This window comes from Python bivittatus, unplaced genomic scaffold (assembly GCF_059951505.1).
Source record: "Python bivittatus isolate LINGU-HERP-01145 unplaced genomic scaffold, Pbiv_v1 ctg000210_np1212, whole genome shotgun sequence".
Lineage (NCBI taxonomy): Eukaryota > Metazoa > Chordata > Lepidosauria > Squamata > Pythonidae > Python > Python bivittatus.
Window position 1 is genome coordinate 4,784,502 of NW_028277053.1, and position 12,016 is coordinate 4,796,517.

The following is a 12,016-nucleotide window of genomic DNA, read 5'->3' on the forward strand; positions in this document are numbered from 1 at the left end:
CCTGTTCTCTCTACAGTCTGAATGGGCTCTTCTCCGCTCTGTTGCAAGAACCTCAGTAGTTCTTGAGAAAAAGATGTACTCTGAATCCTGCTTGATCTTTCTCACCTCTCAGAGGAAAAAAAGAGTGCTTAATTTTATTTATTTATGTATTTATTGTAATTCAGATGCAAGAGGGTAAACAGGGAGAGAATGTTTTCTTTCTAAAGGAAACAGCTTAGGAAATAGGGTAGGGATTTATGCTGTTTGCTAGCCAGTTATTGTGTTTGAATTTAAGGAAAAGCTAGGAGTTTAAGAAAAAGGGACTGCTAAGGATAATAAGTAATGAATATCTGTTTATATGAATAACCATACTATTGGTAGCATTAGTATGTATATTACCCAATAAGTCCAAAATTATACTGGCGTGTGTGGGTGTGTATATATAAACACACATATGCACACACACACGTCCCTGATTTTTTTGATATTAAAGACTTGTCTATTTTTCTCTTTTCAGAGGAGAACTTTAGATCTCAATACATATTTTAAATTGAAGTTTTTCAGCAGAATATCGTAGGGCTGCAGCAGAATTTCTTAGAGCTCAAAAACATGGCATTTCCCAATTCTTATTGGACCCCCCTAACAGGCTGTGTGCAGGGGCTTGTTTTCTATCTGGTAGGTTATTTATTTCTTTATTGCTAACATTTCTGTGCTGCTTTATTCCCAGTGGCACAGAGCCATGTACACAGAAGACCCAGGACATTAAAAATACCACAGCAGTGATAAACAATATACATTGTAATGGCACTGATCAACAGGGATAGAGACCACAATCTTAATGTCCCCCAAGTGCTTTCTCCCAGAGCCAAGTTTGTACTTCTTTATGGAAACTCATTTGGGAGGAGGGAGTTCTTCGGTATAAATCTGAGGCTCCATCTCAGTGGGGCCTGTGGGGGTCCCCTTGCTCTGCTGCAGTTCAGCATGCCTCTTCTGCTGCAGTTGCGCCTTGCGTGGCTTTCTGAGGCCTCTTGTGGTTGGCTTAGCCGGTCACTGAATGAAGCCTCTCCCCCTCAACCACAGTACAAAGCTGTGGCTGCTGCTTTACCTGGGCCAATGGTGGCTCAGTGTATAACCAAATTGGATTAATGTGCTGATCATGTGCCTGGGAGGGGTATTTCCGGTAACAGATGGGGCTGGGGAAATGGCCTTTCTCTCACTGTGCCCCAGTTGCACTCCTCTTTTATTTATTGTAATAGAAATAGTGGAACAGCCAGGTGCTGGCTGCAAAGGTTGCTGGAGGGAGAAGGAACTGCAAGCCATGGTTACCCAGGGCAGTGCCCATAAGTTAGTCTTGTCGTGATTAATATTAAAGTAGCTCAGCATGTCCTGTACGTATACTTACAGGACAATATAACTCAGCCTTTGTGATTTTTAAACTATAGTTTGTATTATTATATTAACCAGGTCACTGTGGCTTGTTTTTATTTTATTTATTTATTTATTAAATTTGTCCCCCGCCCATCTCCCCCCAATGGGGGACTCTGGGTGGCTCACAACACGTTAAAACAATAAATAAATATACAATTAAAACCGATAACAATTCACACTCACAAAAATAAAAGGGAAAAAATCCAGGCGGCTGATGGTTCAAGGCAGCAATGCCAGGCCACTAAGGGACTAGCCATCCCCACACTTGATGATCCCCATCCTCGCCCCAGGCCAGATGGCAAAAATCCATGGTTTTACAATGGAAACAAATTATTCCAAATTACAATGGAAGCAAATGATGGTTTACTATTACAGGTGAAACCAGCCATTAAACTGGGTGCTGCTGAGCTGTGCTATTGGACCTCTCGCTATTTTTTGGCATTTAGGGTGTGATGCATATTCCCTAAGTTGGTTTAACCAGAGCAAAGAATCTGGTTAAACCAAATTAGTGGCAGCCGTTTTAAGGTGAGGACCTCTAATGTTCGTACATTTTGCACCGTGCTTAGAAGGCTTGCTTTGTTGTGTCTAAAAAATTAATTTGTTTTGCTGAGTCTGAAAAATCGTGTCTGCATTGAGACTTGTCCCGTGGCATTAATTTCTTAATCTCAATTAAAATCAAAGAATTAGCAAACCTTGAACATTTTTACTTAAAAGTAGGTATTGATAATTCCAGTGGCTTAGTATGATGTGTGAACCATTTGGTGTGTAGATTACGGTTTGTCACAAGAGTAGCATTTTGTATGAATCAGCCTGCTACAACCTGTGTGACAAACCGTTATCTGCATACCGGTGGATCCCCAGTTGTTTTTAGCAATACATCCTTTTGAGTTGTGCGTCTGGAAACAGAATGGGGAGCTGTGCTGCACAACCTGCAGAAGCGAACTTCATCTTAGTCCTGTGTCTTTTGCCGCCCCCCCCCCGCAAAACTGGGACAGAGTGAAGAATAATCATGGGGAAATTTCGTGCAGCCAAGTCAAGCCGTGCGTGCCCTTCGCGGCCTGGTCATTCCGCAGAGCCACCTTCAAGGACAGCCCTGGGCGCAGCAGGTTCCGGGGATCCACCTGGAGAGTGGTTTGGACACGGGTGACGCCTTCATCATTGGCTAAGACACCGTGGGCTTGCGAAGACGCGTGGACGGACGTTCCCCTGCGAAGACGGCCCAGAGGCGGCTGCCGCCACCTCGCTTCCAGCCGGGGCGAAGGCTCTACGGGGGTGCCGGCGTGCCTCTGGGCTGCCAGGAGCGGAGCCGCTCCCGCTCGCGAGCGCAGGGAGCCGCGGAGCTGCTGCTCTCCTGCCCGGCTTGAGCTCGGCACCCCCCGCCTCGCCTCGCCTCGCCTCGCCCGGCCTCCCGAGTCTGCAACTAACCTCGACCGGGAAACGGGCGGAGGCGGGGCCGCCCCGCCGGGGCCCACCTGCGCCTGGCGGCCCGGGGCGCGGCTTCCGAGTCCCGGAGTGAGTCGCCCGGCCGGGGAGGGCGCCTGAACGCCCCAGGCGGCCGGGGCCGGGGCGGCCCCGCCGGCCCCCCGGAAGCGGGGCGTCCTGTGGGCGCCGCCTTCGCGAGCGGCCGCGGGAGGCTCGCACGGCGGCTCGGCCCATCCGGCGGGGGTCGCCGGGGCGGGGCGCGGGTTCCGAGGCGGGGGCGGCGACGGTTGCGCGCTCGGCCCCGCCGCCCGAGGAGGAGCAGGCGGCGGATGGCAGCGGGGCGAGGGCGGCAGGGCGGCGACTTCCCGGCCGCGCGGCTGCGGCTGCTGCTGCTGCTGCCGGGGGCGCTGCTGAGCCTCCTCCCGCTCGCGGCTCTGGACCCGAGTGAGTGGGGGCGGGTCCTCCGCGGCCCTGCCCGGAACGGGGCGACCCGGAGAAGGCCCCGCGCCCGCCTCGGCTTTGACCGGCGCGCGGGGTGGGTCGGGCGGGGCGCGCCCGGCCCAGCCCGGCTTTGGGGCGGCGGCCGGCCGGCGCCCGCTGCGTGCCCAGCGGTGTGTTCCGCGCCTGGGAACGAGCCGGGCCTCCTTTCGGCGCCCCGTGTCCATGCAGCTTCCCGTGCGCTCCCGCCCAGCCGCCCGCCCCGCTTCCGTCGATGCGCCTCAGGCCTCGCCTCGCCGCCGTCAAGCCGCCCGCCTCGCGGGGCCTCCGCGGCTCCCTCGGCCTCGTTCTGGGTCGCGGTCTCTTCGGACCAGGCGGCGCCCGGGGCTGCGGGGATCCAGGCCGGCGGCGGCCCGGGCGCCGAGTCTAACGGCGGCCCGGATGGCTGGGGCTGCGAGAGGCCTTCCTTCCTTCGCGCGCTTGTTTTTCAGCCAGATGCTCCGTCGTTCTCTCCGTGGACAGCCCACTTCGGAGTACTTCTCTCCCGCTGCCCGCTCATTCTGTATTTAGTCTGCGTTCATCCGCTCATCCGTTCGTTCTTGCCCCTCCGCCCTCTCGGTGGGCCCCGCACGCCCAAAATCTAAAGAACCCCATTTCCACAGCCCCGGTTACCTTAGTTTTTCTCCTCTCGCTTTCCTGCAACAAAGCGGTTGTACGCAGCCATTCTTGCTTCTCTCAGTAGCAATTCCTCACAGAACAGCCGGTATTACCACTATGTTTCTGTTGAGGTCCCGCTCTTTGCTGCAGCTCTTTCGGGTTCTCAGCCAGCAGCATTTGCGCATGCAGAAATACATGCATGTTCATGGCGTGGCCCTAACCTCAAAGCTCACCACAAATATTCTCTCTACGTATTTCCACAATTCTATGAAATAACCAAGGGAACATCACACATCTTTTTCTTGCTTCTTGCTTCAGTTTGAACCGTGTGCTAAGCATTTCTTTTATTTTCGGTCATGTTCGACTTCCACCCCACCCCACTCTTACTCATGCAGTAGCCAACCATCAACTCAAAACATTGCACAATTCAGCCCATTCGCTGTTAAATGCTTTCTCTAAATGAACAAGTACATTATAAACTTTCCTTCTCACGATCGTATATTTCTCAGTCACCTACTGAGAGGAAATACCTTGTCTGCCCACGTCCAGCCCAGCATAAAGCCATGCTTGTCCAATTTTTCCTCATCGCTTTCCTTAGGCACATATCACAAAGATAAGTTTTTACATTCTGTCTGGCTGCCTTTTGTATGTTATTTATGTATTTATTTACCATACCACTCAATCCGACAAGGCTCAAAGCAGTTTACATGAGAAAAAATATTGCAACATTAATACAAAAACCATCCTAAACCAAGCAGAAACAAAGCGAGAGGGCCCCGAAGAAGAGCCACAACGTCCAGTCCTTAATAGCAGGGGCCCCTTGTTACCTCCCCATTCCGAGGTTCTCAGGGAAGGTCGGGCTTCGGTGCCTTTCCTGAAAACCAGCTTGGTGGGAACCAGGAATGGGGGCAGCAGCTGAGAAGGCTTGTCCCTATGGCACCCGAAGGTGATACTCCTTGAGAGAAAGGATGGATTCTTCTAGAATCCTGTGAGATGTAATTAGCAAATGACATTCAGACTACAATTCTCTTCCTGAATTCCAGAGAATAAATCCAACTATGCTTAATGGAATTTTCTTCTGAATATACATTGAGAAATTAATGATTTTAAAATGAAATATGTGCTAAATGGTTTGTGCTGTAATTCACACATAAATATGCAAGCCGTAACATTTACACACACACACACTATGAATGCTTCCACATCAGCATTTCCTACCCCCAGTCTTTCCCAAAGCTGTTTGAAACAGGGCTGTAATCACTAACATTTTCATTTCAATTTCACTCTTCTACTCCCCTTGTCATTCCCATTCAAAGCTTGAAAATACTCCTTGTTTCACTTCAGATTTCTCCCAAATGACATGACTTAATTCCTATAATTCCTGGAGGCTCTTTGTTTAGCCTTTTTCACCCACTTCCAAAATAACTTCGTATTGCTGTCAAATCACTCTGCATTTTCTCTGCCTCTTTTTATATTAACCGTTCCTCAGTCCTTTTTACTACAATTTTTGCAGCTGTTTTTTCTTTATATGCACGTCATATCTTTAGTCTTCACCTGTACATGCATGGTTTTTCAGGGTGGTACTCCTATTACATGAAGACGCGGGAGCACTTACCCTAGTTTTGATGTTTTGGTTGACTGTGCTAGGATCTTCCTTAATTTTTCATCAAAACCTTTATTCATTTTTCCTCCTTCAAATTGGGAAGGAAAGAAGGGAAATTCATTCCATTTTGTTTCTTCTTGGTACTAAACAGGTGGAGCAGGGCGGGGAACTGGATGCATCCATTCCACTCTCTTGGGATCAGGAGTGAAGTGGTTTGCCTCTGCCTTTGGGGAGTATGTTCTGACTTCCCATCCAAATGCAGACCAGCTCAAGGCTGGTTAGGTTTTTGAGATCGGTTTTTTATTGGCTCAGTTTGTTTTGAAACAGCAGTTTAGCCATTCTCCTAACATGGCCATCGGTGCTCGGCCAAGATTGTAACTCAGTGGAATTACGTTAGAATGCTCCCCTAAATTTACATATGGATTTGCTCAAGTTATTTCAAAGGGATGGTGGCAGTGGATACAAAACATCATTCATTATTTTTTAAATAAAAAAATGAAGAAAAGAACTGCCATAATATAAAATTAGTTGAAAATCAAATGTTGTACTATGAGACTAATTCTATTCTTCTTGTTTCTTTCTTTCTTTCTTTACGCTTTCTGGTTTTTTTAGGTGTGACACACCGTTATGAAAATGTTAAAGAAGTGGAGGTAATGTTAGTTTCAAGATACAGGAAATGGGTTGTATTTCTGATACTGTAAATTTATAAAATCTTTTTTCTGATCTGGACAGTAAATACAAATGATTTGATGTATATTTTTCTGTGCCAGCAAGAATGGGGAACAGTTTTTTAGAACCACTAAATTCTGTGTGCCTTCTGCGTGGTGGTGGGTATTGTATTGACAGGAACCGCATCCAGGTCCATCCTACTTCTCCGGTGGCCTGCTCACACACCAAATGCTCTGTGGACCTAAAAATACGTGCTCCATTTCTCACTCACAAACAGGCTGCATTCACCCATTGCACTAAGGTATAGCTTGTTGATATTAAGCCTTAAATTATAGCTTAGAAATCACAGTGTCTGGATTCCCACAGTATTCTTAAGGTAAAACCAAACAAGCTGCACTGTGGCTAAAAGTTATTCTACTCTAATGACTGTTTGGGAGAATGCCTGTGCAGGTCAAGATTCTCTGAAGAGGAATGTGTCAGGCTTTCTGGTGAAACCAACTCCCAAGACCCACTTCATTCTGCTGTAGGAGACAGAAACACGTTACCCAAATCCATGAGTTGCACCAGGAAATGAGGCAGGGAATGCAGCCTTTTGCTTGTGCTGGCTGCTCAACTGTTTCTGAAGCTTTCAGCCATGCTGTTCTTCCAGGACATCTTCAAGGGATGAATTTGGGACATTGTTTGTGAAAGTAGTGCTCAGGGGGCTTCCAGTTAAGAGATGCCATATGGTTCCTTTGTATTCATTGCACTTTTTAACAGTGAGGTGGTTGGATTAGCTCACTCGTGTGTTTGGTCTTCATGCTGTGGATCTCTCTCCTTTTCTGAGAAGTCAGCAAAAGTTCTGAATTGGTGTCTGGAGCAGTTTAGGAGAAGAAAAGACAAGTCCCCTGTGGCTTAATCCAGACAAGATACAGGTTGAATGAATTGAGGAATCCTGATCTCAAAAAAGGTGTACCATCCCAGCCTGGACAGGAAAGGCACTTCTGCTCACAGCCAGGAGAACTCCTGGACCAACTCTAAGCGTGTATTGTAGCTGTTCCATTTGTGGGGAGAGGTGGTCATCTGTACCAGTATTGAAAGAAATTGGGGCTGGCCTTGGATGCCCATTGTCAAATCACAAATCACATTCATTTTTTTCTTTCAACAGATATCTGTGCAACCAACTGCAGCTGCGGAGATTATATCAGAGGAAACAGACAGTGCCGAAGCCCAGCGTAAGAATTCTTTTGTTTTCCCATTATGCGTTCAAAGTTACTTGATGCACAGTCATTTTAAAGTCTTCTCAGAACAGCTTTCTGTTGTCTCAACTGGCCTGTTGTCATGGCACTAGCTCTTTTGGCTCCTTCCTTCCAGTCTTTGCATAAGTTAACATTGTAAAAAGATAAAAAGTGATTATTAAAATGAAACATTATCAAAAATTTTAAAATATACAAACCCCACGGAGAGAGCAGAATATCAGTTACAGCGCAGCCATCTAAGAATGTCTCCAGTTCCCAGAGACCCCCAGGCCTGATGGCACAACCAGGTCTTGAGGGAAGGGGCGAGTCTGGCCTTGGGGGAGAAGGTCCCCCAAGGAGTGGGCCATGGCAGAGAAGGCCCCCTCCTGGGACCACCCGATGCACGTCCCCGGCCGAGGGAGCACGTAGCGTGCCTTCCCTGCCGGATCTTGTGGGGTGGGCTGAGGAGATTGGGGGGAGGCGATCCCTCCGATAAAGTTAAGTCTATTTTATAGTCGTTATTCATTTTTTAATGCATACACTTATTTTGTAATATGTTTGTGAAGGTGAGGGTCAGGAAAAGGAGATCTCTGGAAATACGGGGTGAACCAGGGTTGTGGTTTCCCCAAATGTAAATGTAAATGCCCTCCAGGGGGCAGCATCCATGAGAGATTTCCAAGGAAGAGGGTGAAAGCTAGTGGGAGCATCACAAGCTTTATTAAAAGTAAATGCTTACAAGAGTAAACACGCAATGTGATAGACACCAGGTATGTATGCTGTGTTCTGCCATGGCACATCTGTGCTAAGGGCAGGTTTGTAAAGCTTTTATAACTAACACGCTGAGCGTTCATTAATCATGGGCGCAAAACAAGCTGTGTGAGAAACTAGCTCGTCAGCCTCCGAAATGCTTTTCCCGTGAACTCCTCAGTATCTCTGCCCCACATTCATTCCCAGATACAGCCTACGCCATGCTAGGCATCTACTATTTTTTATACTAACAGTCCATGCAGTGGTTAAACATGGTGTTAGCTTGGTTAAGTGTCTACAGTCAGCCACGTGATCAGTAAAAGCATTGCGTTCACAGGTTTGGGGGGTTTGCAGGGAACAGAACCGGGCGAGGACTACACGGAGCCAAACGGCTGAGGAATATTCCATGGGATCCTGGCAGGACCTTAATCCAAAGAAGGGCAAGAGAAGAGGCCTGGGTGTGTGTGTGTGTGTGTGTGTGTGTGTGTGTGTGGTGACTGGGCTTCTCTTGGACTGTGGAGTGGCCAAGTCAGGAAGTGAATCTTTCGGAAAGGAGCACAAGCCAAGCGTCCCATGTTCTTGGGACCGTCGTATTTGGTGCATGCACCAACTGCTGCCAGCCACACTTGCCCTCTTTCCATTTCCCAGTTCATGCCCATCTTTCCTGTCTTCCAAGAAATAAAAGATTCATTTTCTGCCATTACCCAGCAGCATTCCTCTGCCCATCTTCCCTTTCTGCGGCTGACATCCAGGAGTCCCACATCAGAGTTATTTCGCAAGCCAGCGTGCTGTGCAAAAGTGGGAAACCAGGCAGTGGGAGCGGGGATGACCTGGACTGTCCTCCAAGAGAGCACGGACCAACCCTCCTGGTAGCAGGAAATACAGCCAAGCTATAAAAACGTAACAGAAGTTGAGTAATTTCATCTGAATTTAAACTAGGAATGGTTATTACTGAAATAGTGAGATAATAGGCATCCATAGTTGCTTTGAGACAGCTTACAAGCTGATAAATAAAAAATAAAATACATATCTAGTTGGGCCATAAACTAAGCCATCTCATCTCAAATTGTACTATGTAGCAGTGTAGACATGTTCATAAAAGCTGTTTCTTTTACAGAAGACAAAAAAATAAACAAGATATCATTTACATGGTTTACTTATTGCTTTACAGAATCTTCCAACACAGGTGAAATTGCAGCAGAAAAGGAAGAGCAGACTTTGAATGATCTTGTGAATCTTTTGCAAGATGTGGTAAAAAATATCCCAACAGAAATTGTACTGTCAACTGAACAACCACCAACTATTTTGGTATCCAATATAGCATCTTCTCCATCTGTAGCAATGGACACTGTTTGGGTGAATGTGAACCCCAAAAGTAGTGGGCAGTCAAAAACAATTGCTTTGATCAAAAAAGTTACTCCAACTACAACAGCCTTTTGGAAGCTCAGAAGTGATGCAACTGCATCTGTCATCCTGCATTCTAATGCAAGTCCTTCAGAAAGTCTCCAAAGTGAGACAAGTGAGTCTGTTGTTCTGATTTCTGAAGATGCAACTCCTGGAAACACACTGGGCGCCATTTCAGTTCAGGTAGAAGAAGCAACTACCAGGGAAGAAAGTAAGAGTTTTGATGAGCTAACGAATGGAGCCTTGGCTAGTCTAGTGGAATCGCTAAAGAATGTAAAAAAATTACATATGACACTAAGCAATGATAAACCACACCGGAAAAGCCATTCAGTGAAGTTGCCTCATCATAAGGCTAGAGGTATAGACATTTTAGAAGCAATTGATACACTAATTGAAACAATTAAGAATGCACCATCCTCTGTTAAAGAAGATCCAGCTCTCCATGAGTATGTTGAGGAAGCAGAGGGCTATTTAAAAAATGCTCTGGAATTAGCAGGAGAGGCAGAGAGGAAGCTCTTGCAGAAGAAGGAACAGCAGATGAAACTTGACATTGGGCTTCTTCATCCCCCATCAACAGCTCCGCCTATAACAGAAATGAAGTTGGACTTAGAGCTGCCTGCCTTCCTATCAGAAGCAGCTGGGACAGAAGTGAAGCTGGATGTAGAGATAACGCCTTCCCCATCAGCAACTCCACCTGTCACAGAGGTGGAGTTAGAAATACTTCCTTCTGCATCAGCAACTCCACCTGTCACAGAGGTGGAGTTAGAAATACTTCCTTCTGCATCAACAGCTGTACCTGTAACAGAGGTGGACATCCTTTTGACTCCATCTGAGTCTCTGGAAGAGAAAGCAGAAGATACGCAAACAGAAATGGGGAAATTAAAAGCATTTATTAATTTGTTATATGGCTTTAGTCCCCAATTAACTGAATATGCAGAGAATTCACCACATAAAAAGGTGGCTAAGGATATTGTTGAAAGATCAATGGAAGTCCTTGATGCCATAAAGAGTGTTTTCTGTGGAAATCCTGAAAGGCGAAATAAACAGATTTTAAAGCAGTTGTTACAGAAAGACATGGAGCTTGTAAGACAAGCCATGAAGGAAAAAAGAGCCTCTTAAGATACATTTACTTCTTGGTATTGTAGGTTTTTATGTACAATTAGAGGTCTGGTTTCTATATTTACAACAGCCATTGAAATATATCTGTAGCCATTTTCAGGCTTGAAATTAAATGTTTATTTTTAAATATTTTTGTTTTCATTTTTCACCCTCCTTTTGAATTGATCTTAAAGATAATAGAACTGATAGTACAATTAAACAATTTGAGAAGTAATTAAAGAACTAATTTAACGGATGTTAAAGATCATTCCAGCAAAACCCTGTTTTTGTCCTTGAATTAGCTGAGTGGTAACTGACAGTTCCTGCTGGATAAGACAGGCTGTCTGTGGTCCTAGACTCTTCTTACTGGATTGACTGACAGCAAGAATAGTGTTTGGGAAGTCGGCAGGCGCTTCTGGGGCTGATGGCTTTTCACTGTTGTTCTCAGGAAAGAAACCCCAGAAGACTATTTCTGGATAACCATGTTGCAGATAGCCATCGTTAATCCATGCCTTATGGGAGAAAAACCCCTGTATGTTAGATATGCGTTAAAGATGAAAGCCTAAACAGATAGGAATAAAATCTGAAACACAAATTTTAAGACACTAAAATTCAAGATGAATAGTGTAATCCCGGGGGAAAAGCACCTATGGAAAGGTTGTTTGAAATGTTAAAAAGATTTACAGTCATGTAGAACACGAATTGTTTTTGGTCCTTTTGCTGTGTTACTCAGTTCAGTGAATTAGTTAAGAACAAATCAATGGAACAAGCAAACACTTTGTTCTTTGATTTAAAAGTACTATCTGAACTAATTATGTTTTGGCCTCCTATGAGCTGCTTTTGCATTCAGCTAATCATCAGCACCTGTTAGAGGAGTGTGGCATAAATTTCAGTGAGCTCCTCTTGCACAGAGTGCAGTCTGGCTGGCTGTTAGCAGAGCAGGTATTAAATGCTACGCTGCAATCTTTAGTTTACTGTATGTCATCACATCTTTTTTATGTAACTTCTTTTTAAGTTCTGTAAATTACTGGGGAAGGTTTTGAAGAGCTAGACAAAGAAGCCTCTGGCACAGAAACTTCAGGTAATCCATTATTATCTTTTGCAATGCATTTTTGACTTGCATGCATGAATCATCCAGAGCCATTTATTTTAACAGTATTTTTCTTCAGAACAAATGTTCTTGCCTATGATTTGAATCTCGTGGGTTCAGCTGAGATAGGTGAGAGAGAACTGGGGAGCATGCAGCCCCTGGGTAGGAAGATTTAATTAATTTTCCCAATCCTGTAATTTGAGCAAAGCTCAAAACCACCTCTTATTTGGGAGTTTCCCGTGACAAAGGAAATGGAGCATATTG

General features: G+C 45.9%; 1 protein-coding gene across 1 annotated transcript; it reads left to right on the plus strand.

Moving 5' to 3' along the window:
* The first annotated feature begins 664 nt into the window (after positions 1–664).
* Positions 665–11,060, plus strand: LOC103064536 (uncharacterized). Its single transcript, XM_088139245.1, has 4 exons — positions 665–3,273; positions 6,140–6,177; positions 7,344–7,410; positions 9,332–11,060. Exons 1-4 carry the CDS (start codon positions 3,159–3,161, stop codon positions 10,681–10,683), a joined length of 1,572 nt encoding a protein of 523 aa, XP_087995371.1. The 5' UTR covers positions 665–3,158; the 3' UTR covers positions 10,684–11,060.
* The last annotated feature ends 956 nt before the right edge of the window (positions 11,061–12,016 follow it).

Bases quoted from the DNA above. Each gene is read 5' to 3' on its own strand.
- LOC103064536 (XM_088139245.1), top strand. From the start codon at position 3,159: ATGGCAGCGGGGCGAGGGCGGCAGGGCGGCGACTTCCCGGCCGCGCGG. The intron at 3,274-6,139 runs GTGAGTGGGGGC...TGGTTTTTTTAG, and splicing joins GCTCGCGGCTCTGGACCCGA to GTGTGACACACCGTTATGAA. The intron at 7,411-9,331 runs GTAAGAATTCTT...ATTGCTTTACAG, and splicing joins AGACAGTGCCGAAGCCCAGC to AATCTTCCAACACAGGTGAA.